This window comes from Cervus elaphus, chromosome 5, assembly GCF_910594005.1.
Source record: "Cervus elaphus chromosome 5, mCerEla1.1, whole genome shotgun sequence".
In the NCBI taxonomy this organism is placed as follows: Eukaryota; Metazoa; Chordata; class Mammalia; order Artiodactyla; family Cervidae; genus Cervus; species Cervus elaphus.
In genome coordinates, this window is record NC_057819.1 from 112,953,518 (window position 1) to 112,980,233 (window position 26,716).

General features: G+C 39.8%; 1 protein-coding gene across 1 annotated transcript; it reads right to left on the bottom strand.

Annotated features, from left to right (window-relative positions):
- Positions 1 to 3,783: 3,783 nt before the first annotated feature.
- On the bottom strand, positions 3,784 to 25,758 carry SMARCE1 (SWI/SNF related, matrix associated, actin dependent regulator of chromatin, subfamily e, member 1). Its single transcript, XM_043904490.1, has 11 exons — positions 25,192 to 25,758; positions 22,918 to 22,969; positions 22,697 to 22,740; positions 19,655 to 19,759; positions 14,681 to 14,761; positions 13,373 to 13,504; positions 12,937 to 13,108; positions 7,751 to 7,923; positions 7,116 to 7,217; positions 6,284 to 6,494; positions 3,784 to 4,057 (listed from the first exon to the last, which is right to left on the bottom strand). Exons 2-11 carry the CDS (start codon positions 22,922 to 22,924, stop codon positions 3,849 to 3,851), a joined length of 1,236 nt encoding a protein of 411 aa, XP_043760425.1. The 5' UTR covers positions 22,925 to 22,969; positions 25,192 to 25,758; the 3' UTR covers positions 3,784 to 3,848.
- Positions 25,759 to 26,716: the final 958 nt, after the last annotated feature.

Consider the following 26,716-nt stretch of genomic DNA (forward strand, 5'->3'; position numbering starts at 1 on the left):
TGCATCTTAATCTGGATTTTAATAATAGGCAGTAATTTTTAGAGAAGTGTCAGCCTGGAAGTCCAAAGTTTTATCATTTCACACACAGAAAACTGCTATTAAGAGCTTATAATTTGGACTATAAAATGCAGAATTATTAAGTTAGACCAGGTGAAATTGTCATCTTGTAGATAAAAACTTACATTGACAATTTCATACGGTTTAACCAGTCCATCTTAAAGGAAATCAGTCCTGAATATTAATTGGAAGGACTGATGCTGAAGCTGAAACTCCAACACTTTGGCCACCTGATGCAAAGAACTGACTCATTTGAAAAGACCCTGATGCTGGGAAAGATTGAAGGCAGGAGGAGAAGGGGATGACAGAGGATGAGATGGTTGATCACTGACTCAATGGACAAGAGTTTGAGCAAGCTCCAGGAGTTGGTGATGGACAGGGAAACCTGGCGTACTGCAGTCCATGGGGCTGCAGAGTCGGATATGACTGACCAACTGAACTGAACTGAACCTAATGTTAAGATGTTTACAAACAGTTTTATGATTACTAAGACCTGTAGATATTTTTGACTATACTCAGAATTTCCCCTACCGTGTTGATCAAAGAAACATCATTGTAAACCAGATGATAATCCAGCATGATTTCTTCTAAAAAGACTCAGAGTTCCTTTCAGGTTGTTACACAGTGGGTTTTTTTTTTTTTTTTTGTAGACACTGAGCCCTCTAATGTGCAAATCATTAAGAAGGTAATTGTTGTTCCAGCAAGTTTTGCCCAGCAATGATAAGCAATAGGATAAAATTCCTGCCCTTGTTGAAGCCAGGCAGGGAGACTGCGTGTGGTAGTGCTTCAGGGTAGAAGGGAGTGATTTCTGAAGTGAGGATTTAACACAGTATAATCCCAGCTTCATTGCCTGTTCACACGAGAAGCCACAGCTTCAATTTAATGGCAGGCAATGCGTCTCACACTGTCAGCACCAATTGTTTAAAACCTAGTCTCTAAAAGGGAAGGATCAAAACTAAAAATTTGGAGGGATTTAAGCTCCAGATTCTCTTTCAAATATAGTGAGTCAAGTATCTTTTCCATAGGATGTTTCTATGTTAAAATGAGCTTCCTTCTAGTTCCTTTCCTGAAAGCTCTGCTTTACAGAGTATGTCATTTTCATGTAATGCAGGAGAGTTACTTAAAAAGTCATGCTTGTTGATAAATGGGGAGATATGACATTTGAAACTCCTGTAAGAAAACCAGGAGACTGTTGGGGATTCCCCTCTGCCATTTGTTGTTAAAAATGAATAAAAATGTAAGCCCTCAACTTTATATGCATTCATACTCAAAACAAATGCATTAAAAATAATGACTGTGGGACTTCCCTGGTGGTCCAGAGGCTAAGACTCTGAGTTCTCAATATAAGGGGCTCAGGTTTGATCCCTGGTCAGGGAACTAGATCCTACCTGCTGCAACTACAATTAAATATTAAAAATTAAAAAAAAAAAAATTCATGTCTATGTGGAGAAGTAAGGGGACTGAAAGTGGTTCAGTCTATTTTATGTTGAAAGAGGCTCAGAGAGTTTCGGTGACATGCCCAATGCCTACTGGGATATGGAAGACAAGGACCTTGACCATACGCCACCTTCTTAAAGAAACTAGGAAAACAACTCAAACATCAGTGTTTTCTGCATGATCACTCTGACAGGAAAGAATTTTAATTTGACTTTCCTGCCCTGTGGTTAAAAGCTGCCAAACCCCATCTTAATTTCAGCCTGTTGCTCTAGCATTGCATGGGCAGGCTCAGTCTAGATAAGACTTGTTTTCCCTATCATCTCCAGCATAGCAAAGGAACCACTTCCATCTTTTTAAGAGACTTCAATACCAGAGCAATCTTGATCTAGCACTGTTTACCACCCACATTAACCACTCCTCTGCCCAGTTTTGACAATGTACTAAAATGGATAGCCAGTTTGTCGGGGATGAGCTGGTTGAAGTTCTTAGTCCTACAATACCCTACACCCAGAACTAATACATGATTTTTAAAAAAGTTTATTTTTGAAGATTTAGCTGTGCTGGGTCTTCACTGCAGCGCTCAGGCTCTAGAGTGCTCGGGCTCAGTAGTTGCAATGAGGGCTTAGTTGCCCCAGGGCATGTGGGACCTGTTTGCTGACCAGGGATCGAATCTGTGTCCCCTGCTTTGCAAGGTGGATGCTTAACCACTGGACCATCACCAGAAGTCCCTGAGACATTAGTTTTTGATTCAGAAAGCAACAGGAGAAAGATTCCATGTGTTTTTAAGAAAAAAAAACAGGTACCAAGGGGTGTTCCCAGCTGTTTCCTTTCCTCCTCTCACTCTCAGGAGGCTGGTCAGTCATAGTCACTGTGGGCTGTGAGCTCAGTTGCAGTGAGTTCACTATAAATCAAGTCTTGTCCATATAGACAAGCTATCTACATGTAAGTAAAGGGTTTACCATTATTTGGACATATTTTTTTGTCAGTGTAAAACTTTTTTCTCATTTGTGAATGTAGAAACTTACTACTTTTGGGGTTGAAGACCATGTGACCTGACTACAATATAAAGATACGCATTTTCTCAAGTGTCTTGTACAAATGAACTTACTTACAGCAGTTTACGTACTTTGGTGAGACAGGACCTTATCTGGATAAGCAAATTCATTAACAGCTGTGAAAGGCCCCTCCATGTTGTCACTACATCATAGTAACAGAATTATCAGCTTGCCTTGCATGAGAATATTTAGTGCATCAAGAACACTGAGACTCTTTTTTCCATTTTTTTTATTACATTTGGACCTTTAAGAAACATATACCATCAGTTATACCACTATTCAGTAAAAATCTATTCTAGTTTTTAGAACGCATATTTGTCACAAACTATCTTGCTTCTAGTCTCTAAGACTTTACTAAGAGTTTATCAAAAAGGTTGGCTCTGACCTATGGGATCCTGAGCCTTGAGGTTTTAAATGTTTTGATTATTGTAAAACAATTTCCAGTGGATGAACCTTAATTCCCAGCTGTTTTCTTTCCAGAATGGGCTAATCGTTTTGAAGTTACATATTCCATTACGAGAATATTTACTTCCTTCAGTTTTGTGATCTACTCTGTCTTTGGAAAACTCAGGGAAAAACAGTATTTTTTTCCCCCTGTACAATAAAGATGAGTTCTCTTTATGTTCTCTCAGAACATATCCAATATTAATTACAACAAAAGGCAGTATAGATAAGTGTATATGTGCCATGTTCACTTTAATGACTATTTTATAAGCCAGTAACTAACTATGGAGACTATTTCTGGATCAATACAATCCAAGTGTGGTTGTAGGTACACTCAACACATTAACACAACTCTTGATATCTGACACTGATGAAAAATAAAAAAGGGTAAGTGAACAAATACTCACTCATACATGATTACGTTCTCAAGAAGCTGCTCTTTGTGGAAGGAAACAGGAAAGCGGACCTTCAGGAAGCTATTGATGGGGACTGGGAAGGCTTAAAGCTATGGCTTTGGTAAGCACCCAAGTGAGCTGTAGGAAGGCATTTGTACAAGTAGATTCTGCAGCATCAAAGGATAATTCTCTAAAAGAGGTGGGCATTTTCTCAGTTAATCTAAATTCTGAGGCTCTCAGCAGTTGAGGGCTAGAAATAAGATCCAAAGAAACATCTTTGCAACCGCTTACGAAAGATGACTGTGCCATTCAGCTCGTGATGCTAAATGGTCCAAAAGCCTTTGGTGGTGTGATATGGACAAGAACAATATTAATACACAAACCACATAACACCATTAAAACTCAAAAAACATTTTTTCATTTAAAAAAGTTATTTAGAACACATAAAACAAGGCAACATTTATTCTTTTTTCTCGTCTTCTGGTACGGGATCTGTTGGTGGCTCCTCCACGGTTGCGCTGTTGCTTTCTGAGCCAGTGTTGCTATCACTGGTCCCTTCCTCTGCCAGACTGTCCACCCCTTCCTGCCCACTCTCCTTGTCCTCAGGAGTAGACGTGCCTTCTTCACCATTCTGCTGGCTTTCTGTCGTATCCTCAAGGTGTGTCTCCTCTGTAATCACACATTTGTCACTGTTAGTTCCCAGACAAAAATTTACTCTTCTAACTGTACTGACACTCCAGAGCTGCAGCATCCAATGACAAGGCAGCCACTCACTACACATGAATACACACATCAAGCACCTGAGATGGACTAGTGTGACCGAGGAACTTTCAGCATGTTTAAAACAAGTTGGAATTTGGGAAAAAAATCTACTTTTTAACTGTAAATTTTGAATGTAAATACAGATCAAGTATTTCTGCTGAAAATTTAGCTTCCAAATTTCAATGTGCTCTAAGTCTAAAGTGCATAGTGGTATTTGAAGACTTATTAAAATTAATTTCATTTAAATTTCATTAAAAAGAGTCAGCAGCAGAACATTTCTAATTATACAGGGACATATTTCTTTGGACAATGCTGTGTGAAGTGCTTGGATTTAATGAGTAAGAAAGCAGGGAAGGAAATGGTACAAGACTGATAAAGTATTTTGTTCTAGGTCATGGTAGACTGCTTTCTGTTATTGCTCCAATAGTCTGAAATGATTTTCTTCAGCTTTTTTCTTCAGCTAGGAGGATAAAAACTTGAGTAAAGACCTATGGAGGTCGTGGTTTAGTTGCCAAGTTGTGTCTGACTCTGTGACCCCATGTATTGCAGTCTGCCAGTCTCTTCTGTCCATAGGACTTCTCAGGCAAGAATACTGGAATGGGTTGCCATTTCCTTCTCCAGGGGATCTTCCTGACCCAGCGATCGAACCCAGGTCTCCTGCTTGGCAGGAGGATTCTTTACCACTGAGCCACCTGGGAAGCCCAAAGACCTACAGGCGTACTCTATTCACAGATGACAAAACAGTGGCAGAGGACTGAGTGGTGTTCCAGCTGCCAAATGAGTGGAGGAACCATACTTTCATTCTTATGCTCTTGCTTTAACCACAAAACGTGTTCATGCTCCAAATTTGTTAAGATAAAAAACACGTGCACACAAAACATAAAAAGGTTCAGATAATTAAACTTAAAATCTGACTATCTGAAATGTTAATCTGCTGAATTACATTCTGTAGAAATATCTGGTAAAGACAGTACATTCCACTTAATATTTTCCAGATTTCACATCAGCAGTTGTCAGCAGAGCGCCAAGTGTGACTGTGGCCCCTCTCGCTCTTGTGATGATAGCCCAGGGAGCTTTCGGTTGTTTCCCGTATCTCCAGCTCAGTTCTGTTTACTACACAGGGTGCTGGGCAGGGTCACAACAGCGCGCAGGGCAACCCCAAGATTCCAACCAACAACTGATGTGATCTGTACTTTACATAAGCTTTACACGTTACTGTTTGCCTTGAGGCATGCTTTTAGTCAGGAAAATCAGTAGAACTGGAAGTATGAATTTTTCTAGGATGGAATCAATAAACACTTTCTTTAAAGACGAGATAGGAAACCTTCAGCTTTTGTGAGTCAGGCTGTCTCAGTTGCAACTACTCAACTACACGGCTGGAGCCCCAAGGCAGCCACGGATAATGTGTAAACAAATAAAACTTTAATAAAATAAAATAGAACTTAATAAAACTTTTCCAATAAAACTTTATTTATAAAACTAGGTGGCAGGCAGGATTTGGCCTGCAGGTTTTATTTGCCCAACTCTGTTCTAGGTCACCAAAGACGACTGATCTTAAGTGCAAAGACCACACGCTGTTTAAACAATTTTAGCAATAAAGGTTAAAATACTGAGTGCCAATACCATGTCAAATCCAGTAATGATGATTTTATGTACATCTGCTTCTTATTCTTGGGAACTCAATTTCAAGAGGTGGGTGCTAGAATACTTACAAAGGAGGAAACTGGAATTAACTTACCTAGACTGAAGGACACAGTGCTAGCATGGGGTGAAACAGTCCCCAGATCTGTGGGCCTCTAGGCCAGTACCCTTAACCATTAAACCACTACATTCAATACTTTCTATCCCCAAGTCAGGGAATGACGTGACTCAATCTGGGCAAATACCCAAGACCTCAAACAGCCAGACTAAAGGCAACACATCACTCCTATTTTGTACCAATATTAACACTTTAAGGGAATCTATTATAAGAGGTTAAGATTTGGGAAGAAAAAATGCGTATGTCAGATGGAGAATAATTCAAGAGGCAAAATTAACAGAGTGACCTCCAGAAAGCACTGAGAAAGGAAAATCAGAATTAAAGACAGCTGTAAAAACCCTCAACATTTACTCTGCAATCAACAGGCAGGTTACCTGTCTCCATCGGAATGCTTTCGTCTTCCTTCTTTTCCTCGGTCTTACTCGCTGCTGGCTCCTCCTCGGGAACAACGCTGCTCTGGCTGCGCTCCGCTTGCTCTGCGGCCTCTTTTTCCCTTTCCTCCTGCCTTTTTCGAGCCTGTTCCTCAGCCTGTGCAATTTCAGCAGCAATTTTCTCCATATCCACTTCTACTTTCAAACCACACAACTAGTAGTCAGAAAACAAAACACTCTCTTAGTAATGTTCTTTTCTTACAATCTCTGAACCAGAGAAATTATTTCACAAGTGGGTTTTCTTGGCTAAGAACTATATTCATATATATGGCAGGAAAAAAACAAGCTCTTGTGGTTACAGGAAAGTTGCCCTAGCAGCCATGTAGTATCAAGTGTTACAGAATAGTTGGTGAAGCAACGCTCAAAGCACTGGCTTATATTCAAAGCTTCTATTTTATATTTCAGGCTGCCAACACTACATTTACTTGTTTTCATGTGAAGTGCTAACTGTGAGCTACAGCTAATAAAGACATTTGATGAATAAGTTGCAATGAAAATAATTCACAAGTGTATGAGAGTTTAAAATATCAGAGGGTTCTAGAGCCTCAGGCCTAGTTCACTGAACGTGTATACTATACAATGTTTCAAACCTATTGCAAGGTTGCCAGAAAATGGAAATTATTTTGTAAAGTAAAGATCTTACCAGCTATAGCAAAGTTAACCCTGTTTCAAAGTGAATGACAATATATAAACACACTATTTTGGAAAAAAGAATGAGGAAAAAAAAAGTAACAGACACAGTGATACAAGTATAGTTAACATATTAAATCGATACCCTTTTAAGCTCATTGTTAAATGAGTCTGTGCTTTCCAGGAATTTCCTCTTCTTTTCTTGGTGTCGCTCCTCTATTTGAAGAAGTTCAGCTTCTAATTTTCGCTGTAAAAGATAAGATTAGGTTTTGTTATTTACTACTAAATTATCTTCTCTAAAGCTAATGTCAAACACAGAAAATATGTCTCTTTTATTTTAATGGTCCACTTTTTCACAGTGTGCTAAGTGTTTTGCATTTTTAATTTAAATTACTTATTATATAATGTGCTAAGATTTAAAAAATGTAAAAATGCAGCACAGAGAGAATGACTCATTAACAAGAGTAAGTTAGACAATACTGTCAGCTCTCAGCAATGTTTTGGAAGAAAAACATTTAGTATGCTAGTAAAGGCTGATAGGATGTCTCAAAATTCTTAACAAATACAGTTTCCGTCAAAAGGTTCCCTGTTACAGTTTTAATGACAAACTTATTAAATCTCTGGGAAGGGTCTACTCCCTCCAGCCTCTTCCCTGAATCAGGAACAGGTTAGATTGGACATAAATATTTAACAGGCACACTCATGCCTGGTATACAATCAGGTTACTAGGCACCTACGGCACAGGCCCATCTTACTATAACAAATGTTTTCTGTCTTTACCTGATGAACCATTAAGGACTGGACCTGTCGTTTAAGAACCTGCATTCTAGCTGTTGTGACAACTGACCGGACGTCTGGCACCACACTCTCACTAAGGATTTCACTGATGAGGCGGTGGTTTCTCTGGAAACGGGCGGTGGCTGTATGCTTCATTGAAAAGCCATCATCATAATCTGGAATAAACAACATGATCCGGTAATCAGGTCGCCAATTACCATAATCAGGAGAGTGTGACAATGTTAACACTTAGTTACCAAGGAGCCATGGTCCTCACTGGACTAATAAGTGGGTTTAAAGGGCATCAAGGGAGCACCAGGGCAGTCACTTGATAAAAACCACACAGAGGATACAATGTGTTCACCGGCCAAGATGCTGGTTTTTCTCACAAAATCTTTTAAGTGAGGATGTGCATCTGATATTTGGCTGAAACACAAATGAGATATAACCAAGTGTCTTTGGCCTGGAAATCAATGTGAAGGCTGCACGTGACAGCAGTACAGATTCTGCCAAATATTTCACTCTTTGGATAGTAATTCAAAGCTTTTACAACTGATGATACACAGGAACTTTTTGGTGTCTTTGTCACTGTAGCAATTCCAAGTAAGGAAAACGCCCACTGCAGAAAAAACATTACCTCTAGTAATAGCAGTTTCCCAGGCGGGCATATATATTTTATCAGATTAAAATAACACTAAGGCCTTAAAAAAGGTTTAGTTCTAAATTTCACTTTTAATTTTTATCAATTTATACACTTATACATTTGTTATCAGTGTATGAAGGTATCACACGTTATTTCTATTCACTCAAGTTCATATACATATAGTATGGGTCTAGTTTACAAGCTTATTTTTAGTAGCTATTACCTTTGCACAAGGGCTTCCCTTGTGGCTCAGCTGGTAAAGAATCTACCTGCAATGCGGGAGACCTGGGTTCAATTCCTGGGTTGGAAAGATCCCCTGGAGAAGGGAACAGCTACCCACTCCAGTATTCTGGCCTGGAGAATTCCATGGACTATACAGTCCATGGGATCGCAGAGTCGAACACGACTGAGCGACCTTCACTTCACTTTCACCTCTGCACTTACATTATTACACTTTGCCTAAGTGGGTCTTAGGAAGCATCACTATGAACAAAGCTAGGGGAGGTGGTAGAATTCCAGTTGAGCTATTTCAAATCCTAAAAGATGATGCTGTGAAAAGCGCTGCACTCAATATGCCAGCAAATTTGGAAAACTCAGCAGTGGCCACAGGACTGGAAAAGGTCAGCTTTCATTCCAGTGCCAAAGAGAGGCAGTGCCAAAGAATGCTCAAACTACCGCACAATTGCAAGCATCTCACATGCTAGTAAAGTAATGTCCCAAATTTTCCAAGCCAGGTTTCAACAATACGTGAACCGTGAACTCCTAGATGTTCAAGCTGGTTTTAGAAAAGGCAAAGAAACTAGAGATCAAATTACCGACATCTGTTGGATCATCAAAAAAGCAAGAGAGTTCCAGAAAAACATCTATTTCTGCTTTATTAACTATGCCAAAGCCTTTGACTGTGTGGATCACAACAAACTGTGGAAAATTCTTAAAGAGATGGGAATACCAGACCACCTGACCTGCCTCTTGAGAAACCTGTATGCAGGTCAGGAAGCAACAGTTAGAACTGGACATGAAACAACAGACTGGTTCCAAATAGGAAAAGGAGTATGTCAAGGCTGTATATTGTCACCCTGCTTATTTAACTTATATGCAGGGTACATCATGAGAAATTCTGGGCTGGATGAAGCACAAGCTGGAATCAAGACTGCCAGGAGAAATACCAATAACCTCAGATATGCAGATGATACCACCCTTATGGCAGAAAACAAAAAAGAACTGAACAGCCTCTTGATGAAAGTGAAAGAGGAGAGTGAAAAAGTTGGCTTAAAACTCAACATTCAGAAAACTAAGATCATGGCATCTGGTCCCATCATTTTATGGCAAACAGTGGAAACAGTGGCGGACTTTATTTTTTTGGGCTCCAAAATCACTGCAGTTGGTGACTGTAGCCATGAAATTAAAAGACACTTACTCCTTGGAAGAAAAGTTATGACCAATCTAGACAGCATATTAAAGAGCAGAGACATTACTTTGCCAACAAAGGTCTGTTTAGTCAAGGCTATGGTTTTTCCAGTAGTCATGTATGGATGTGAGAGCTGGACTATAAAGAAAGCTGAGCACTGAAGAATTGATGCTTTAGAACTGTGGTGTTGGAGAAGACTCTTAAGAGTCCCTTGGACTGCAAGGAGATCCAACCAGTCCATCCTAAAGGAAATCAGTCCTGAATATTCATTGGAAGGGCTGATGTTGAAGCTGAAACTCCAATACTTTGGCCACCGGATGCCAAGAGCTGACTCGTTTGAAAAGACCCTGATGCTGGGAAAGATTGAAGGCAGGAGGAGAAGGGGATGACAGAGGATGAGATGGTTGGATGGGATCACCTACTCAATGGACATGAGTTTGAGTAAACTCTAGGAGTTAGCGATGGACAGGGAGGCCTGGCATGCTGCAGTCCATGGGGTCGCAAAGAGTCAGACACGACTGAGTGACTGAACTGAACCTTTGCACTTATCATTACCAGTTTTTGACATATCTGCTAACAATATGTGCTATTATTTGTTAATATTTTTATTTAAATCAACTAACTTTTTAAAAAAGCGCTTCCTCCTAAGCAATACACATTAAAACAAAAGTTCCTCTATCAGAGGCGGGGGACCACAGTGTAGGAAACTCTACTGCAAAGGCCCTAACTCTGCTGCTGTGTCATTTTAGCACGTCCCTTAATATATGATACTTAAGTAGTTACTGAAACTCTTATTATCAGAAATACCACCACTATGAACTCTTGTGCCAATTATTTTTGTTTCAAGTAATTTCTTTAGGATATGTACTTCTGAAATTAAAATTACTGGAACAAAAGATACCATTAAAAAAATTCTGTGACTTTTTTACTTCTTAAGGGAGAGTTTTTCATATTCACACTTAGGATTATATACATTTGTGCTAGGTTACCCATCTAGGTTTCCTTTTTATTATTGTTCTTCTTTCATATGTCCCCAGTGTTGATCACTGGTAAAGTCTTAGCAATACGGGTTTGTCTTTCCTTTTTAAGAAAATTTATTATTTTTTGCCCATGCTGAACAGAACGTGGCATCTTAGTTCCCCAAAAAGGGCTCGAACTCACACCCCTTGCATTGGGAGGGCATAGACTTAACCAAGGAAGTCTGCATCTATCTTTCCTTACATTTTAGTCGGCTGATTGATTTTTGGGGAAGGGGAGGGTAGGTTTATATTTTCTAATTCAGCAGGTATTTACTTTATCTCATGAATATTCTCTTTCTAAAAAAAAAGCCTGCACTATCTCGTGAGGGTAACTGCCTATGTCCTGTAGGCTTGTAGGTCTTCTCTGCTAGAGTGAGCAGCTGCTGTACTTGTGGACCTTCAGCCTTCCTCTTGGTTTTATGTACATTTCCACCCCCCAAGTCTTCCTCTTTCTACTCTGTTCTGAGGGGTAAAGTCCAAGGTCTAAAGTCATCCTTATCCTGGCATCTTAATTATTCCTGTCCTTTCTTACTGCCAGCTCTAGTTCTAATATCATATTTTAAACTTAAAAAATATAACGGGCAGGAGCCTGAGGAACAGAGAAAGGTTCTCTTTTTCAGACTATTCCTTAGTGAGTCTCCTTCAGCGCCTCTCCAGGCTCATGCTGTTCCTTACCTTCACCTAGTGAAAACTTCATCTGACTCCTACTTATGGCTTCTATATTGCAAGTCTTTGTTCTCACTTATTACTGACCTCCCATCCTTCCAATTATTTGTAAACTGGATCTTCTTCTATTTTTTAGTTCTGTGCTTTTTTCTTGCATTAATCATTCAATCTGAGCAATTAAGAGTTTGTATGTGCTCGTGTGTCTGTAGCACTGCTGACTCTGCTTAATATGCTTTATTGTCTCTATTCCCTATTCTAGTCTCTATGTTTATTAGATTTGTATTTATGAGGATATTTGTCAATATTCCAGTCCTTTCTTTTAAAAATTCATTTTTGTTTTTCTCTCCAAGTATTTCAGTTTATTCATGTCTTTAAGTGGTATTAGTGCTTCTTTTCTTAAAGGTCTCTTCTTAAAGGCCTTACAGGCTTCTTCTTTGTTATTACTACTTTAAAATGGGATCTTAAATTATTTTCCTGATGTTTTTGTTGCTTGCAGCTAGAGCTTCCAACCTCTTCCACATCACAGCAGCACATGAGGAAAATGATCTGTATAGCACACGTGCTCTGTGGATGCGTACACTCATCGCTGGAGGTGGCTGGCTCTGACGCTCCTTGCGGCCTCAGACCCCACCTGGCTGCAGAGAAGCAGAGAGCACAGGCACACCTGCACACCCTTCACAGAACGCTGATCAGGAAGCTCTGCTACACACGCGCGTGTGTGTGTGTGACATTTGCAGGTATGCACCCTCGCAGGGCTTCCTAAGTGGCTCAGTGGAGAAGAACCTGCCTGCCAAGCAGAGACGTGGGTTTGATCCCTGGGGTCAGGAAGATCCCCTGGAGGAAATGGCAACCCACTCCAGTATTCTTGCCTGGGAAATCCCACGGACAGAGTCTGGTGGGCTACAGTCCATGGGGTTGCAAAAGATCCAATGTGGCTTGGCGACTAAGCAATAAAGCACCCTTCTAAGTCTGGCGACTAGGCAATAAAACACCCTTATAAGTATCATTATGAGTTGTACTTACAAATTCTAGTTGGATTTCTGAATTAACTAAAGTTCAAAATGTCTCTCCCCACTCATTAACGTTCTCGCTTAAGAGCCTTTAACTCAGCTGATTTAAGGAACCAATAACAATAACTTGAAGGCATTTAACTTTTAAAAGCAGTGAGGTAAAATTCTGATTATGACTAAAAAAACCTTTCATGCATTCTGAGTACAAAGATTTTGATAAACAATAGGGAGTTTTTGCTATTTTCTGTGCTAAAAAGGGTGTTTCTTTTTCTTTGGGAAATTTACACACAAATCTTAATCAAAATAATTACTTAAAATATTGAAATGGCACTTAAATTATGCTTTGTTTTCCATTTAGGATAGGAAACAAAACTTCAACTTAAGAGATTTCTCATACTTTAATTCTCAGAGAAAGCATAAACAAAACCCCACTATTTTTTTACCGTCTGGGTCTTCAGCAGGCTGAATGCTCATGTAAGGTTCTCCTTTCTCCATGCGAGACTGTCTCTGTCGACTTTCTTCCTCTAAAGCAGCTTCTGCACGACTTTTTGCATTTATGTAAGCAAGGTACGCGGGGGAATTATGGTAGGCCTTCATAGATTCATTGTATTCTATCTGAAATTCAAATGTTTCTCTGTTTTAGAATTAATATTTTGCAGGTTATAATGAATACTTACATTATCTCATTTGAACATCAAAAGACAGGATAACTATCTCCTTCTTACAGACAAGGAATCTGAAGTCTAGAGAAATTGAGTGACTTGACCCAGGCAGATGAAGCCTCAGCTGTCTGATTAGATTGTATGTTTCTTTTATAAGTAATAAGCAAGTGTTCATGAACTTTATCTTGTACCTGTCCCACAGTAGTTTCCATCCTACCTTTTCTGCTTCGTATTCGTTTAAATATTCTTGTTTTTCTTCATCGGTGAGATCTCGCCACATGCCACCAATAATCTTGCCAATCTCCCACAACTTTAGGTCAGGGTTGGAAGCCTTTACTTGGTCCCAGACCTTGAAAAGGAAACAGTTCAGATTTTAGTATTGATGCCTAAAAACACAGACTTTTACAAATACTTTTTAATATAGAAACCTTTACTTCAATCATCAACAAAGGCACAAGGAATAGTATCAAAACCCATTGTTCCCATCAGCCTGCTGCAACAATTATCAAGGGTCCTCTGCTGGGTTACTTTAAGGCAGATTTCAGAAACCTCCAAACACTGCAGACACTTTGATGAGATAACTCTACACAGTCTATGTCTTTCTAAAAATTCATGAGTTTAGAAAGAATGCGGTTACTGTGCATAATACAACATACCGTCAAATTACACATATAGTAATTATGACCAAAAATTTCAAAATTTCTAAGTAGTGGTGAAAATAGGTAAATGCTCATCTTTAATAAAGATATCAGCTATACTTATTATTTGGAGAGTAATGGAGGTTCATCACCCCTTCCCCCCAACAAAAAAAAGAAAAATTCAAGAAAAGTATGAAGAAAATAAAAAGTACCATAAGTTGATTGTTTAGAGATAACCATTGTCTTCTAGGCTTTTCTTAAAAAAATTCAAACTGACATGTATTTCCTATTATTTTTATAAAAATAAGATACCAGTACTTGTAGTCTTGCATTCCTTTTTTTCACCTAACATGTTTCTCATGTCATTAAATATTCTCCAAAAGACTATACAATGCTGGCTACACAACTTTATCTTAAGTATTTTAACTGCTTATTATATGCACATTTATATTATTTTTGGGGCCAGGCTGGGTCTTCATCGCTGTGCAGGCTTTTCCCAGCTGCACCGAGAGGGGACCCTCTCCGGTTGCAGTGTGCGGGCCTCTCCTGTTGCGGAGCACAGACTCCAGGCATCTGTGCTGGGCAGCGGCTGCTCGGCGGCATGCGGGATCTTTCCGGACCAGGGCGCGAACCCTTGTCCCCTGCACTGGTAGGCAGATGCTCAACCACTGGCATAAAAGGGAAGCCCTTAACTGTCTATTTAATCATTTTCTTGTTGGATTTTAGTTCTGGAATGTTGAAATCAGAACTAATGTCTTTAACAACTGCGATCCTGTATCCTCTCCTCTGACCATGCACAAAATGGCTGGCTAAGTCCATTGAACCTTGATGTAAAGCAAAGAACAAAGACTGCAGTCCTCATTCCTTGCTGGCTCCCGGGCACCTACCTTTCTGCTGTACCTCATGTAGGGCATCAGCGGCTTATCTGGTGGCTTTGGGGGTTTTGGAATCGTGATACCAGAGGACGCCTAGAAGAGAGTTAAATACGTTCATTACTCAATTGCTAGAAGTTCACCAGCAAACTGAAAAGAGAGTCCCTTTAAAAATTCTAATGCGCCTTTCTTCTACTCGTCCATGGATACAAGATTCTTATATTTTCTCCACTGAAAATAGCTATCACTGCAAATTCAGAAATGTTCACATCAAAAGAAAATAAAGAAAATGACTTTAACCACAGAGCTTTTTAATATGTTACTTAGCAGTTTATTGCCACTGCTTTGACAACCTGGCTGTAAGAACAAATAAAATATTACACAATTATCAATACAGCAAAAATATATGGTTATACATCAGATGTCCCACATTTAGGACATTACCTGGCATCCTTTTATTTTGCTTAATTTACCATTACATATACAGTCAACACTTGATTATCTCACCAGAAGCTGAACCCGATCAGCACTCACCACATCTCACACTGCCTACTGGGGACTATTTACTATTTGTACCATTTCAGGAACACATTTCCACATGAACAACTACCACCGCCACAAAACCTACTCCCTAGATTCAACAGTGAAAAACTAACAAACAAAAAACCTTATTACTCCTTTGCTATGACTAGAGATTTTATTTTTCTTAAGGTTCTATACCCATATCTAGGTTTTTTTTTTTTTTTAAATAAAGGAGATTAGGAAGTGTGCACTGAAGTCACGCCTTTTTTGTACTCCTAGTCACAGTGGAGGAGTGAACAAGTTTACCAGGAACAGAGAAATGACAGAAACGGGGCCTGATTAAGTTACTTTGAGAACGTATGTTAAGAAACTCCACTTAAGTTTTTAAAAATGCTGATTTTTGTGGGGGAAGACAGAGAAAAAAGAAATGGGAAACAGAAGGTGAGGAGACTGAAAAATAGTTTTTAAAAAAGGTAAAGACGAAAGTGGGTGAGAGAAAGGCAAAAGGGAAAGAAATAGAGGAGATGAGCTCTTTCTAAAGGCTAAATCCAGGCAGGAGAGCAGGCAGCCCCATGCCCCCCGCCTCCCCCCCCCCCCCCCCCCCCCAGCACAGGAGAGCTGCTTCTGCCCCAACTCACATCTCTGCACACACTGCTGCATCTGACCAAGGGCCCAGCATCAAATCATGGCTGAATTACATTTGTTTCCCCCACATTTCTGGAAGACTCCTGATATTGATTTTCCTGCCAGGCTGGGAAGGAAGAAGGCTTCCTTCTAATTATCAAAAGATAGGAATCAACAAATCTTTACAGGAAAACTAAGGTGGCATTTGCTCCCTCGCCCATATGTTGTTCTTCTGGTAAAACCAGAGGGAACCCCCCCTGCCAATTCTCAGCTGAGACCCCAAGTCTAACCTTATTTTTCACCCAAGGGCTCAGGGAAGAGTGTGTCTGTACCCCTTCTACCACTTTCAAACAATGCTTCTTCTTCCTATGAGAAGGGCTCCCTCCAGCTCTATATACTTGTCAGTAACTCTGCTTCTTCATACATGAACTTACAAGAAAGCATTTCACCTCTGCAGCAGCATTCCTCTCTTTCCACATCGCCCATGTATTCTTACCACACAGGATGCTGACGCTTGGGTAGACAAACCCTGCTTTCAGCCAGCAGTGGGCAGCAGGGTGAAGTGAGACTGTCAACAGTAGCCGTACGAACAGCCAACAGGAGACCTGTCTCAGGGCGGTAGGAGTTCTCTGGGGGTGGGTGGGTGTGGATTTCTACAAAGCTAACCTTCTGTCATGAATTCAGAGCAAGAAACACACAAAAGTCTGATTCTTCATACATAAAGTTACTAGAAAGCACCTCCAACTCACAGCCAACACAAACCTTCAGAATTTCACGTAGTGGGTTACAAATGAATTAGAACACTTCAAAAACAAATTACAGTAATATTTGCTCCTTGAAATTTTTCAAAGAGCTGCATTTTATAACAATGAATTTGCCTCTTTTTTTTCTCCCAAAGGAAGGTACCTGGATCATCTGCATGTTGAGGTCATATTTTCATCACATTGACCAGTCAATTTACAAATACGAACAGAACCAAACCAAAACAATAACAACAAATTTAAATTCTAGCTGGTTTTCAGGACATTAAAGGTTAATATCGCTCAATAGTCTTAATTTATTAACCATCTCAAACAGACATCTTTCTAAAATGTCTCAAACATTACTCTTCTAAAAAAAAAAAAAAAAAGGCAGTTTGCACCGTACGTAATTATAACCACTGCTTTACTATAATCCCCTGGTTTGAGGTATGAAAAACTCTGGTTTCTTTATTAAATGACCTGATAGTTATGATTTTAGAAGGCATGTCCCTTTTTTAGCTGTTTCCTTCCTTGCTGCTGACAGGAAACCTACCTCCAGCAGCAACTGTCCCTCTCTCCAAATGGCAATGAGTTGGGGGAAAACAACTAATTATGCTAGTTAAAACTGCTTACAACAGAGGAAGGTCCCCTATGAATAATAAAGTCTATGGTTTTGTGAAATTTTGGCTACTCAAGAGATTTGTGTTATTTCTTCCCAATTTTCAGCTGCTTCTCTGGTAAGATCTTATCCAAGGTTTTCTTCTGAGATGAAATTCCCATTAAAGCACAGAAATGAACTGTTCTTAACATTCTGTCTCAATCTGTTTTCACATCTGTACTTAAGAAAATGTTAATCAGCATCTGATGAAGAACTGACCAGAAGTGAATTCCACTTCATAGCTACCATAAGCACTCCAAAAGGTTTCAACATGCTTATGTATATAAAGTGTTTATTGTCTGAAAACTCTTCAAGTTTACTGGAGTCATCGGGAAAACCACATGTTCGTAGATCCTATGGGAAGCTACTCCACAGGGTGTCATCAAATCATTCTTTCAGATCAATGACTTAAGGTGATTTGCAGACAATAATACCAGAGAAGCTCCCCGACAAAGTAACACATAAATGGGGTCATATTAAAATAACACTTTTATAAAGGTCAAAATCAGATCTACTGAGTCCTAACAGAGCTTAAATTAGATATACAGACAAAAAAAAAGGGAGTATAAAACTTTAGGCATAATTTTTGTAAAGAATGATTACCTGAGAGGTCACTAAAAGTTGAAGGATTAACACAGGCTAAAAGCCTCCACATTTCCTAGGCCCTTTAGTTCAAGTCTACATAGCACCTGGATTACACTTCAATATGGTGTTGAGAGGACAATAATACAAAATAAAACAACTGTAAAGAACCAGAACATCAACATTTCCATGCCCAACAGCCTTCCCATACTAATCTACCCTAAAGCTAGTGCTTACTCCAAATACTGGGTTCCGACATCCCCAAGAAGGAATGGGGAGAAACTGGCCAAGGTCCTGAGACAGCGACTGTACTTTCCTGTTCCTGCTAAGTCTCCACTGAATGATACCACTTTATTAAAAAAGGATTCCCAGATACATCCAAGTTGGGAACAAAATGCTTACAGAAAATAAAATACAAATGATTCTAATATTACCGTTACCACCATTACTTTTCCATCAACATAGATAATCAAGAGCTGACTGTATAGAGCTATTAAAATGTAATCATTCTTTTGATTATTACCCATGAATAATTTTCTGTATTAACATAAATGATCCAAAATTGATTCTGCCCCTTAATTAAATTAAAATGTTCTTTATCATTTGACTACTTTGCCACCCATTACACTTGTCAAACAACACATTCAGGCCAGGGGAAAAACAAGTACCGATGCACATAAAAATTGTATGCATTGTAAAATGCATACATACACACACTTTGTCAGAATTCTTTTCAGATACCATGAAATATGCATGGCACATAAAACTTGATATGCTTATGAAGTACAAATTATGCAGAAACAATGAAATATTTAGACAAACAAAACCTATCAAGCTAAGCAATATGCTTACCAAGATAGACATATAGTTTGGTAGTTACAAGCTTTCTGCTCTAGCTTGACTACAGGGTGAGAGGGCTTTTTTGAAGTCACACTAATTGAATTATTTTTGAATACAGCAAACAAAAATCAGGTATTAAAAAGTTTACAGCCATTCTGGGTTGTATAAATTCTTACCAATATCACATTCCAATGTATGTAGGCATTTGGCTTTTGGATTTATTTATCTATTTTTGGTAAATCACTGTTACAGTTATTTGTTTTTTGGGTACCTTAAATTTCCTTAAATGAAGTTAAAGATAATTTTAAAGTAAACAGTCTGAAGTTAAAAAAAAAAGTCTGAAGTACATCATCCAATTTTGGTATCTTAGGCTGATTATTTAAGTGAAACATCTAAGTTTCAGAAATCATATCCTTTACCCTCTGAACTATAAATGTACTTCTGGTTGTAGATATGTATAGTCTGGTAACTCAATTTTGTTCAGCTTTCATTCTGCCATTCTTTGAATTGGCACAAATATATTTTTAACTAGGGAGAAACGAATCTCAGTTATGTCAACTGTTAAATCCAAAAGACAAATAACTGTGTGCAGCAGTTCAAACTGGTAGGATAGCCCAAAAAGGCCAGGTCTATAAGCCCAGCCTTTATTAAGAAAATAGTTCTTGAGCCTAATGCCAATTACCTTAAATGAAAGATACTCTTCGCCTCAAAAAGGGCATCTTAACCATAGGGAATCCTAGGTTTGTCTACATAGAGTACTAGCATTAAGTACCCACGGCTTTATCTCTACCAATCACCAAACAGAATGGATTCTCCTTTTCTTCTGTATACATATCCAGATCTCACTATTTTTTTTTGTTGTTTTTCAGTATAAGATTGTACAATGAATATTTAAAATAATCTAAAAGCCAGGTTAAATTTTTTTTTAATGGCTGTGCTGATGATTCAAAAGGACCTAAATCTGAAGGCATTTCTGGTCAATTCCAGTTGTTTGCTGGATGCTGTAATAGTTGATTCTCCTACCGTGACCCGGCTGTTGGTGCCCGGGTTCCCTCCCAGCCTGTAGTTGTTGTAGGCGAGATGACTGTATGGATTGTATCCCACAAACCCTGGTGTGCTGGGCATTTGCTGATGGAAACAAATGAGACAAAAACACGAATGAGAAATGAGCTCAAACGAGGAAAACACAGAAATGAAAAATGATCTGCATATGGCATGCAAAAGCAACCTGAATTTAAACAAGCAATGATGTGTTGTAATTGTTCTTTTTTTTTCATTGAAAAACCAGTCTGCAAGTGGTTTTTTTTTTTTTTTGTCTCTTTCTGTCTCTTTGCAGGGGCCAGTGGTGGTTGTATGAGTGTGAATATGTTTGTCTTTCAGGATAAGCAATACACTGAAGTGTCTCGAACATTCAGGATCACTTTATGGTCAATATATGAAATAACAACTTAGCGATATATGTCTGAGATTGGAAAGCTTGAAATGTGATAAACTAGGAGTCTGAAAACACTTTACATGCAAAACAAAACATGATTTATTTGACAGTCATATGAATGCCACCAATGCACTTATCTACCAAAAACAAAAACAAGAAATGGACTGCTTCCAAAGACAACTTTAAATCATTTTATATAGTGTGAGAAATGAGAAGAGATTCAAATCAGGAAGCCAGAAGTCATCAATAGAAAAAAACATATGTGGGATTCAATGGATGTCACAAACATGATTTCAAAACAAAGACTTGTAAGAAATGCATGGATTTCATTCTGGGGGTACTGGCTGATCTTTTTAACCCAGTCATTCTTTTAAAGGCTTTCTCTTCCATCTCTTCTTTGATCCATCTTCCACAGGTCAATCACGAACAATTTCTGCATTTAGTTTTAATGTGAACTACTTCTCTAGTAGACAGACTTGAACTTTCTTTTCTCGTCTGATTTCCTGATAGCCCTAGCTCTTTCCAACCACAATTGCTTGTTGGAGCAACAGAATTCTCGGCTTTTGTAAATTATGTGTTGATGTGATCACAAATGGGCTCTTATATAGCAGTGCCCTTTGTGGTTAATAAAATGACATCCAATGTTCATGAGAATCAAATATAGTGCATAAAAAGGATGTAGCAAAGAGAGACCAAAAGTAAGGTATTTGACCTAATGAAATTCAATCAAAACAAGTGACAGTAATTTCATTTTAACATGCAATTAATACCAATGCTGAATTGTATAATGTAAAATAAACAACACATCCCAACTAAGCTGTAGCTATCATCAACACAATTTTCTAAAACATGCCACTGCACATATCCTTAGTGTCCAAAAAAAAAGGCATTCAAGCAGATCAATCATTTGATATTCTTTACAAGAGAACAAGTGATCAATTTCTAGTCTATGTAGTTATAGAAGACGCAAATCAAGCATATATAAGTAGGCAAAACACAGATGAAGTATCAAAGGCACGAAAGAAGTGTATATTACTTGGAGTGGTGGTACGTTTGGGTGGTAGTGGTGGGTGGAGGTGGAGGTGGTGGTGGTGATGGTGGTGGAAGAAGAAATGGAAATAAAATAAAGGAGGATAACTCATTTAATATCCATTCTGTTGGATGTACTAACCCCTAGTCTTCTGTATATTATGTGTAATGTAAAATTATAATGGTACAGAAGTATGATTAAAGAAAGGTAAAAATATCCCTTTCTACATTTAGGAAATCATAGGGTTGGTTTCTGAGCTATTTCTATTATCTCAAAAAAATTAATGTCTTCAAGATAATATACGCTGTTAGAGGCAGTATTTGCGTCAAAATGACACCTTCAAAGGTTGCATACGCAATGATAATCACTGTTCAATATTATGAGGCAATAATGTAAGAAAATTAAGTAAGGGAACTTAAAAAAAATTGAAACTAAAACACTGCAGTTATACCATTTCCAAAAATGAAGTACATGGTTAGCTCTTTGAGGTCAGGAATCTCAATTGTTCAACTCCACCTGTATAGCCACTAGCAGAGTGCCAAGGAGATGGTAGTAAGAAATGTTCTTTAAGGAAGGAAATAAACCAAACACAGGACTTTAAGATCTACTGGAAGTAACTTTAGAAACTGTATGTTATATAAAGTTGAGATGTGATACAGTATCCCTTTTTAAAAGCATCTTACTAAGGAAAAACAAATTGTTGATAAACAAACATACAGAAGGTTAGTAAATAAAAGTAGTTTATCTAGTGGAGAAAACAAAGTTACACAAGGCCCTAATTAGTAAGCTAGCCTGAAATTTAGGGGTAGGGAGTATGGAAGGAGGGCTAACAGCTTTAGTTAAAGAACTGCTTTTGTAGGATATGGTCAATGTTAACAGTGTTTTGTTTTTGCTTTTAAATAAAAAAAAATAACAAGGAATCCATTTCAGCAAGGCCTGAAGAGTTACTGTTAAATCTGTTTTGTGGATTGGGCAATTATTTTACATGCTGACCAAGCTGGGCCAGAGCTTGCTGGGTGAAAAAAACTGGTTCACTATTATTTATACACTTTGAAACATATCAAGTCTCAATCCAATAAACTATTATTTATGGCATAAAACTCAATAGCAGGATCTGACCCACAGATAATGAAATCCTTACTTGAGCAGCTTGAAAATAAAGATTTACAATAAGGTAGTATAGAACTGGAAGCTTTATTGTTTGATTTAATGTGAAAATTATATACAGATAGGAAGAGAAAAATGTAACCAATTGAAGGTTAGGTTTAAAAACAATAAATGCCAGAATGAGCATTTATTTCATATTAGCTTTCAAGGTTCTTAACAGAGATGACAAGAAAAGTGTTAAACTTGCCACTTATTTCTAATTAAAAAAAGAACTGAGCATAGGAGGTTGACATTTCAGTAGTATGTTTCTTTAAATGTTGGGGTTGGTTCAAGGTAAGATGCAGAGTTATTTTATTTAGTAGGAAGTGCTGTTTTTTAGCTGAATTTTTCATCCTGTTGCTGTGATGATTGAGTGACTGTCACTGGAAGACATCTGGGTTTTTGTATCAAGGCCAGACTTGGCTATTACATTAACAAGAAAATTAAAACTTACTGTTGCAGGAGCTGGGGTGGGAGGTGGGGCATAAGATGGTCTTTCTGTTTGAAAGAAAATAAATAACTTCTTGTAAACAACTGAGATATAATACTATGCAACAAAACTACCAATGGTCCTGTTTTGAAGAAAAAAAAAATGAGAGTATTTTGGAATTCCCATTTGCTAGGGCATTAGTCTCTTATTAATATAGATTGATAAATATAAAAAATGAAACTTACTTGACATTTTGGAAGATTAAGTTCTCAGTTCCTTAAGAATGAATCTGAGACACTAAAATAAAAAAAAGGAAAAAAAAAAAAGAAAAATAAAGATAATCAAAACTCAGCAAGCATAAGAGAATGTTTTTCTAAAGAATAGGGTAGTTTGATATTTCTTTGTAAAATTACATTATCTTCTAGTAATCAAGCCTTTTAAATATTTTACTAGTTCTTTAGGTCACTTAGTTGATCAGAATTAAATGACTAAAACAAATGACAGGGGATATTAAAAAGTAAAATTAGACATGTACTTGCAAGTTTTTTGTTTTGTTTTTTTTGATACTGAGCCACCTCTTGTATGGAAAACGTTTTGCTGATGCCATGTAAACATTTAATCAAACTGGTTAATACAGTGATGAAAGAATATGATGTATTATTGGGGCCTACCTCAACAAGGCCTACCAGACACTGACAGCTCCCTGATCAGCCACAGCTCTGCCTTCCTTTTAGGATAACGATTCCTTTCTAGTAAAACAGCATTTTACTCCTGAAGGCAGTGGAAAAGGTAACTGGTGTGACAATAAACGTCACATTCTCTTACAGTGGTAAATGGAGCTTCCTCGGTGGCTCAGCGGTAAAAGAACCCGCCTGCCAATGCAGAAGACCCGAGTTCAATCCCTGGGTCGGGAAGATCCCCGGAGAAGGAAATGGGAACCCACTCCAGTATTCTCACTTGGGGAATCCCATGGAGAGAGGAGCCTGGTAGCCTACAGTACATGGGGTCGCCAGAGTCAGACACAACTGAGTGACTAAAAAACAACATAATGGTAAATAGCTTCATAACCGCTGGGAATAAATTTTGAGAGTCTACTGGAAAAAACTCTTACTGATCTTTCTTAGCTCAACTCAAAATATATCTCCTCAATGGAGATTTCTGGACATATCTGTACAAAATTAAATGTTCCCTCATTTGTACTCCAATTTACACAGATCAATGGTATCATATTACATCTGCTAATATGGGGGCTGAATGGAGACAGGGACCATCTAATTCATTATTGCTGTCCCAGTACCTAGCTCAATTCTTACCAACTTTGGTCCTAGTAATACTAGCTCAGGGCATGACCACACACACAGGAACTTGTTCCTTACCTCACTATACATTACACACAATGTGTACAAAGAGACGAACATTGATTTTTAGCAAAAAGGCAAATAACTTCTATGACTGCTAGAGTATTTTCTTCCAACATTATGAGAAACAAACATGACTTTTTTTTTTTTTTTTGCTCCTGTTTTGTATTTTAAGGGCATTTCTGGAGCATTATGAGTAAGAGGCCTGGTGCAGAAAGAAAGAAATCATTTATTTTCTCAATGGCCCAACCTGGGTCTCCTGTCTCTCCTTAAGGTACAGGCAGGAAACCAGAGTCTGGGGCAGATTTCCTTCCTGCTCAAGCTTGGGTGGGCTGTCAACATCCAGTAGGCCTTGCTGTGGGGGGCCCGGATAATAACTGTCATAAGCTCCCTGGTGTGTCACATTTTATTGTTAATACTTTGAAATTACTGATCTCTTTTGCTATACCATAAATTTCAAGAGTGATCTCGTACATCTGTCCACCACTGTATGCATCCCCGGTGCCTGGCATAAAATCCTGGAGAAGTTATTTGTTGAATACCTTATACGGGACAGGTTTACTACTTTAACATCATCTGGTTTAACAGTCACACTACCAACGAGATATGTACTGCTACTGCCATTTTACGGAGGGAAAAAAGGAGTCTCGTTCAGTATAAGTAACTTGACTCAAGACACACTGTCAGGAAGTGTCCGAGTTGGGTTTCAAACCCAGGCCAAACTGTTGCCGAGCTTTCGCTCTTCACTCCAAGCCACACCGTGAGTCCTCAGATCGCTGCCTGGACAAGGGGAAACCACCTTCCGGGGGGTAAGGACCAAGGGCTTAGCTTGCCCCAAGGGCTTCCCCTGAGATCGATTCGTTTAGGTTTGATGTGAAGGTGCACTTTACCAGCGACTCTACTGAAGAGGAGCTTGCAGAAGCGCTTTGACCACTTCCGCGGGTTTAGTGGAAGGGGCACTTCTGGCCGCCCAAAAGGAGCCCCAAATGGGACTCTATCCCCACCCTCGCTCCGCTAGGCCTCAGAGAGGCCGCAACCGGCCCCCGGCCCTGGTCCCGCGGCCAAGTCTGAACCCCAGCAACCCCCAGCAACCCCAGCCAAGCCGGGACCCCACGCCTCTCCACCCTCCCGACCCAGTCGGGCCCAGTCGGAAACACTCACCCGCGGGCAGAAAAAGCGCCCGCAGCTCCGGCCTCGCTTCCCTTTGTCCCGCGCACGCCCCGCCCCTCGCGTCCCGAGCTTCCGCGCTCGCACTTTCAACACTCTTCTTAATTCCTTTCCAGGCCCCAACCGACTATCTTCAGAAAAATAAACGTTCTAGTGGGGACGCGGTGGTGTTTAGTACAGTCAAAGATTTTTTTCAGGCTCCATACGTTCCTCAAAACCCCCCGAATGTCAGTACTTTGCCAGCCGGGCGCCGATTCGTCACTCTGGAGAGGGAGGAGGTGGCCCGACCGCGGGTAGGCCCGGACCGCGCGGCCCCCGAGGAGCCGGAGCGGGGACGGGTGACGCGGCGGGAGGTGCAAGGCTGAGCCGAGGGGAGGTGGGAGCGCGGCCTCAGCTTCCCCGCTCGGGGCCGGAAGGCAGCGGGAGGCGCGCCCAGTCGCGAGTCCCGGAACCACTGTGGCCGCGCGGCCGGCACACCACCCCGGCCGGGCTCAGGCCGCGCACGGCCCCCGTCCCTGCCCCCGAGAGTTTGTTTTTCTCCTTCCGGTCTTTTTCTTTCCTCTTTCTCTGGAAGCTGGAGTGTATATAATTCAGCAAGCCGAGGATAGAGGGGTGGAGAGCCGGCTTTACCGAGCTTCCGTCCTCCTGCGCGCCTCCCAGGGCTTCCTGCCTTAACCGCTGGCAAGAGCTTTGGCGAAAGCAACACAGATCTGTCCAGTTGTTCCCAAGCGCAAGTGTGGTGTAATTGTCACAGGTTTCTGAGCCAAGGCCCGGAGATGTAAATCTCCTTGTGCCAGGTTGTGTGTGCCTGCAGCGCCAGGCAGGGGGTCTGTGTCCCAAAGCGCCTTGGCTCATTCGGTTTCCTCTGCCAGGAACGACAGTCCTTCACTTTTGGGCTTAAACTCATCCGTCCTTAGGAGTCCAGCTCAAATTCTGTCACTGATGCCTTCTGGGAACTCCCAGCCTCACGCGCCCCCCACCCCCCTGAATTTCTTCTTCTGAACGCCCAAGATTCTTTGATAACTATTATGGCCTTTACCTAATACATTGTATCAGATTGTGTTTGTCATTGTGAATACTCTATGAGAGCCTTGAAAGCAAAAGTTCAGCCGTCTGCATTGGTCATCTTCCTATAGTCAGTGCCCAATAAGGCCTTGGACCATTGTTAGAAGCTCAGTAAATGTATTTCGAGGCAGGCTACGGTCTAGTCCAGGACTCTTTTCACTAAATCATGACTACGTAGATGTACTAGATAGCAGCCTCTCCTTGGATATATAAACACTTGACAGATGTGGGCCACTGCAGAGGGGGAAGGATCTGAAATTACTTGAAAATGGTGTTGACATTTAGAATGATTGGATTCTTCAGCTACCCTTAGCCACCGTCCTGGGTGTGCCAGCAGGGACTAGGGCATCTCCAGAAGTATGCAAAACCAGGGACAAGTGACCCTCTTCCACCTCCAATATTTTCATGTTCATGATTAGAGATTAGTGAAACTAAAGAGCATATTAAAGGGAAA

Bases quoted from the DNA above. Each gene is read 5' to 3' on its own strand.
- SMARCE1 (XM_043904490.1), bottom strand. The intron at 19,760-22,696 runs GTAAGTTTTAAT...TGTTTCCATCAG, and splicing joins CCACCCCAGCTCCTGCAACA to CAAATGCCCAGCACACCAGG. The intron at 4,058-6,283 runs GTAACCTGCCTG...GTGTGATTACAG, and splicing joins AAGCATTCCGATGGAGACAG to AGGAGACACACCTTGAGGAT.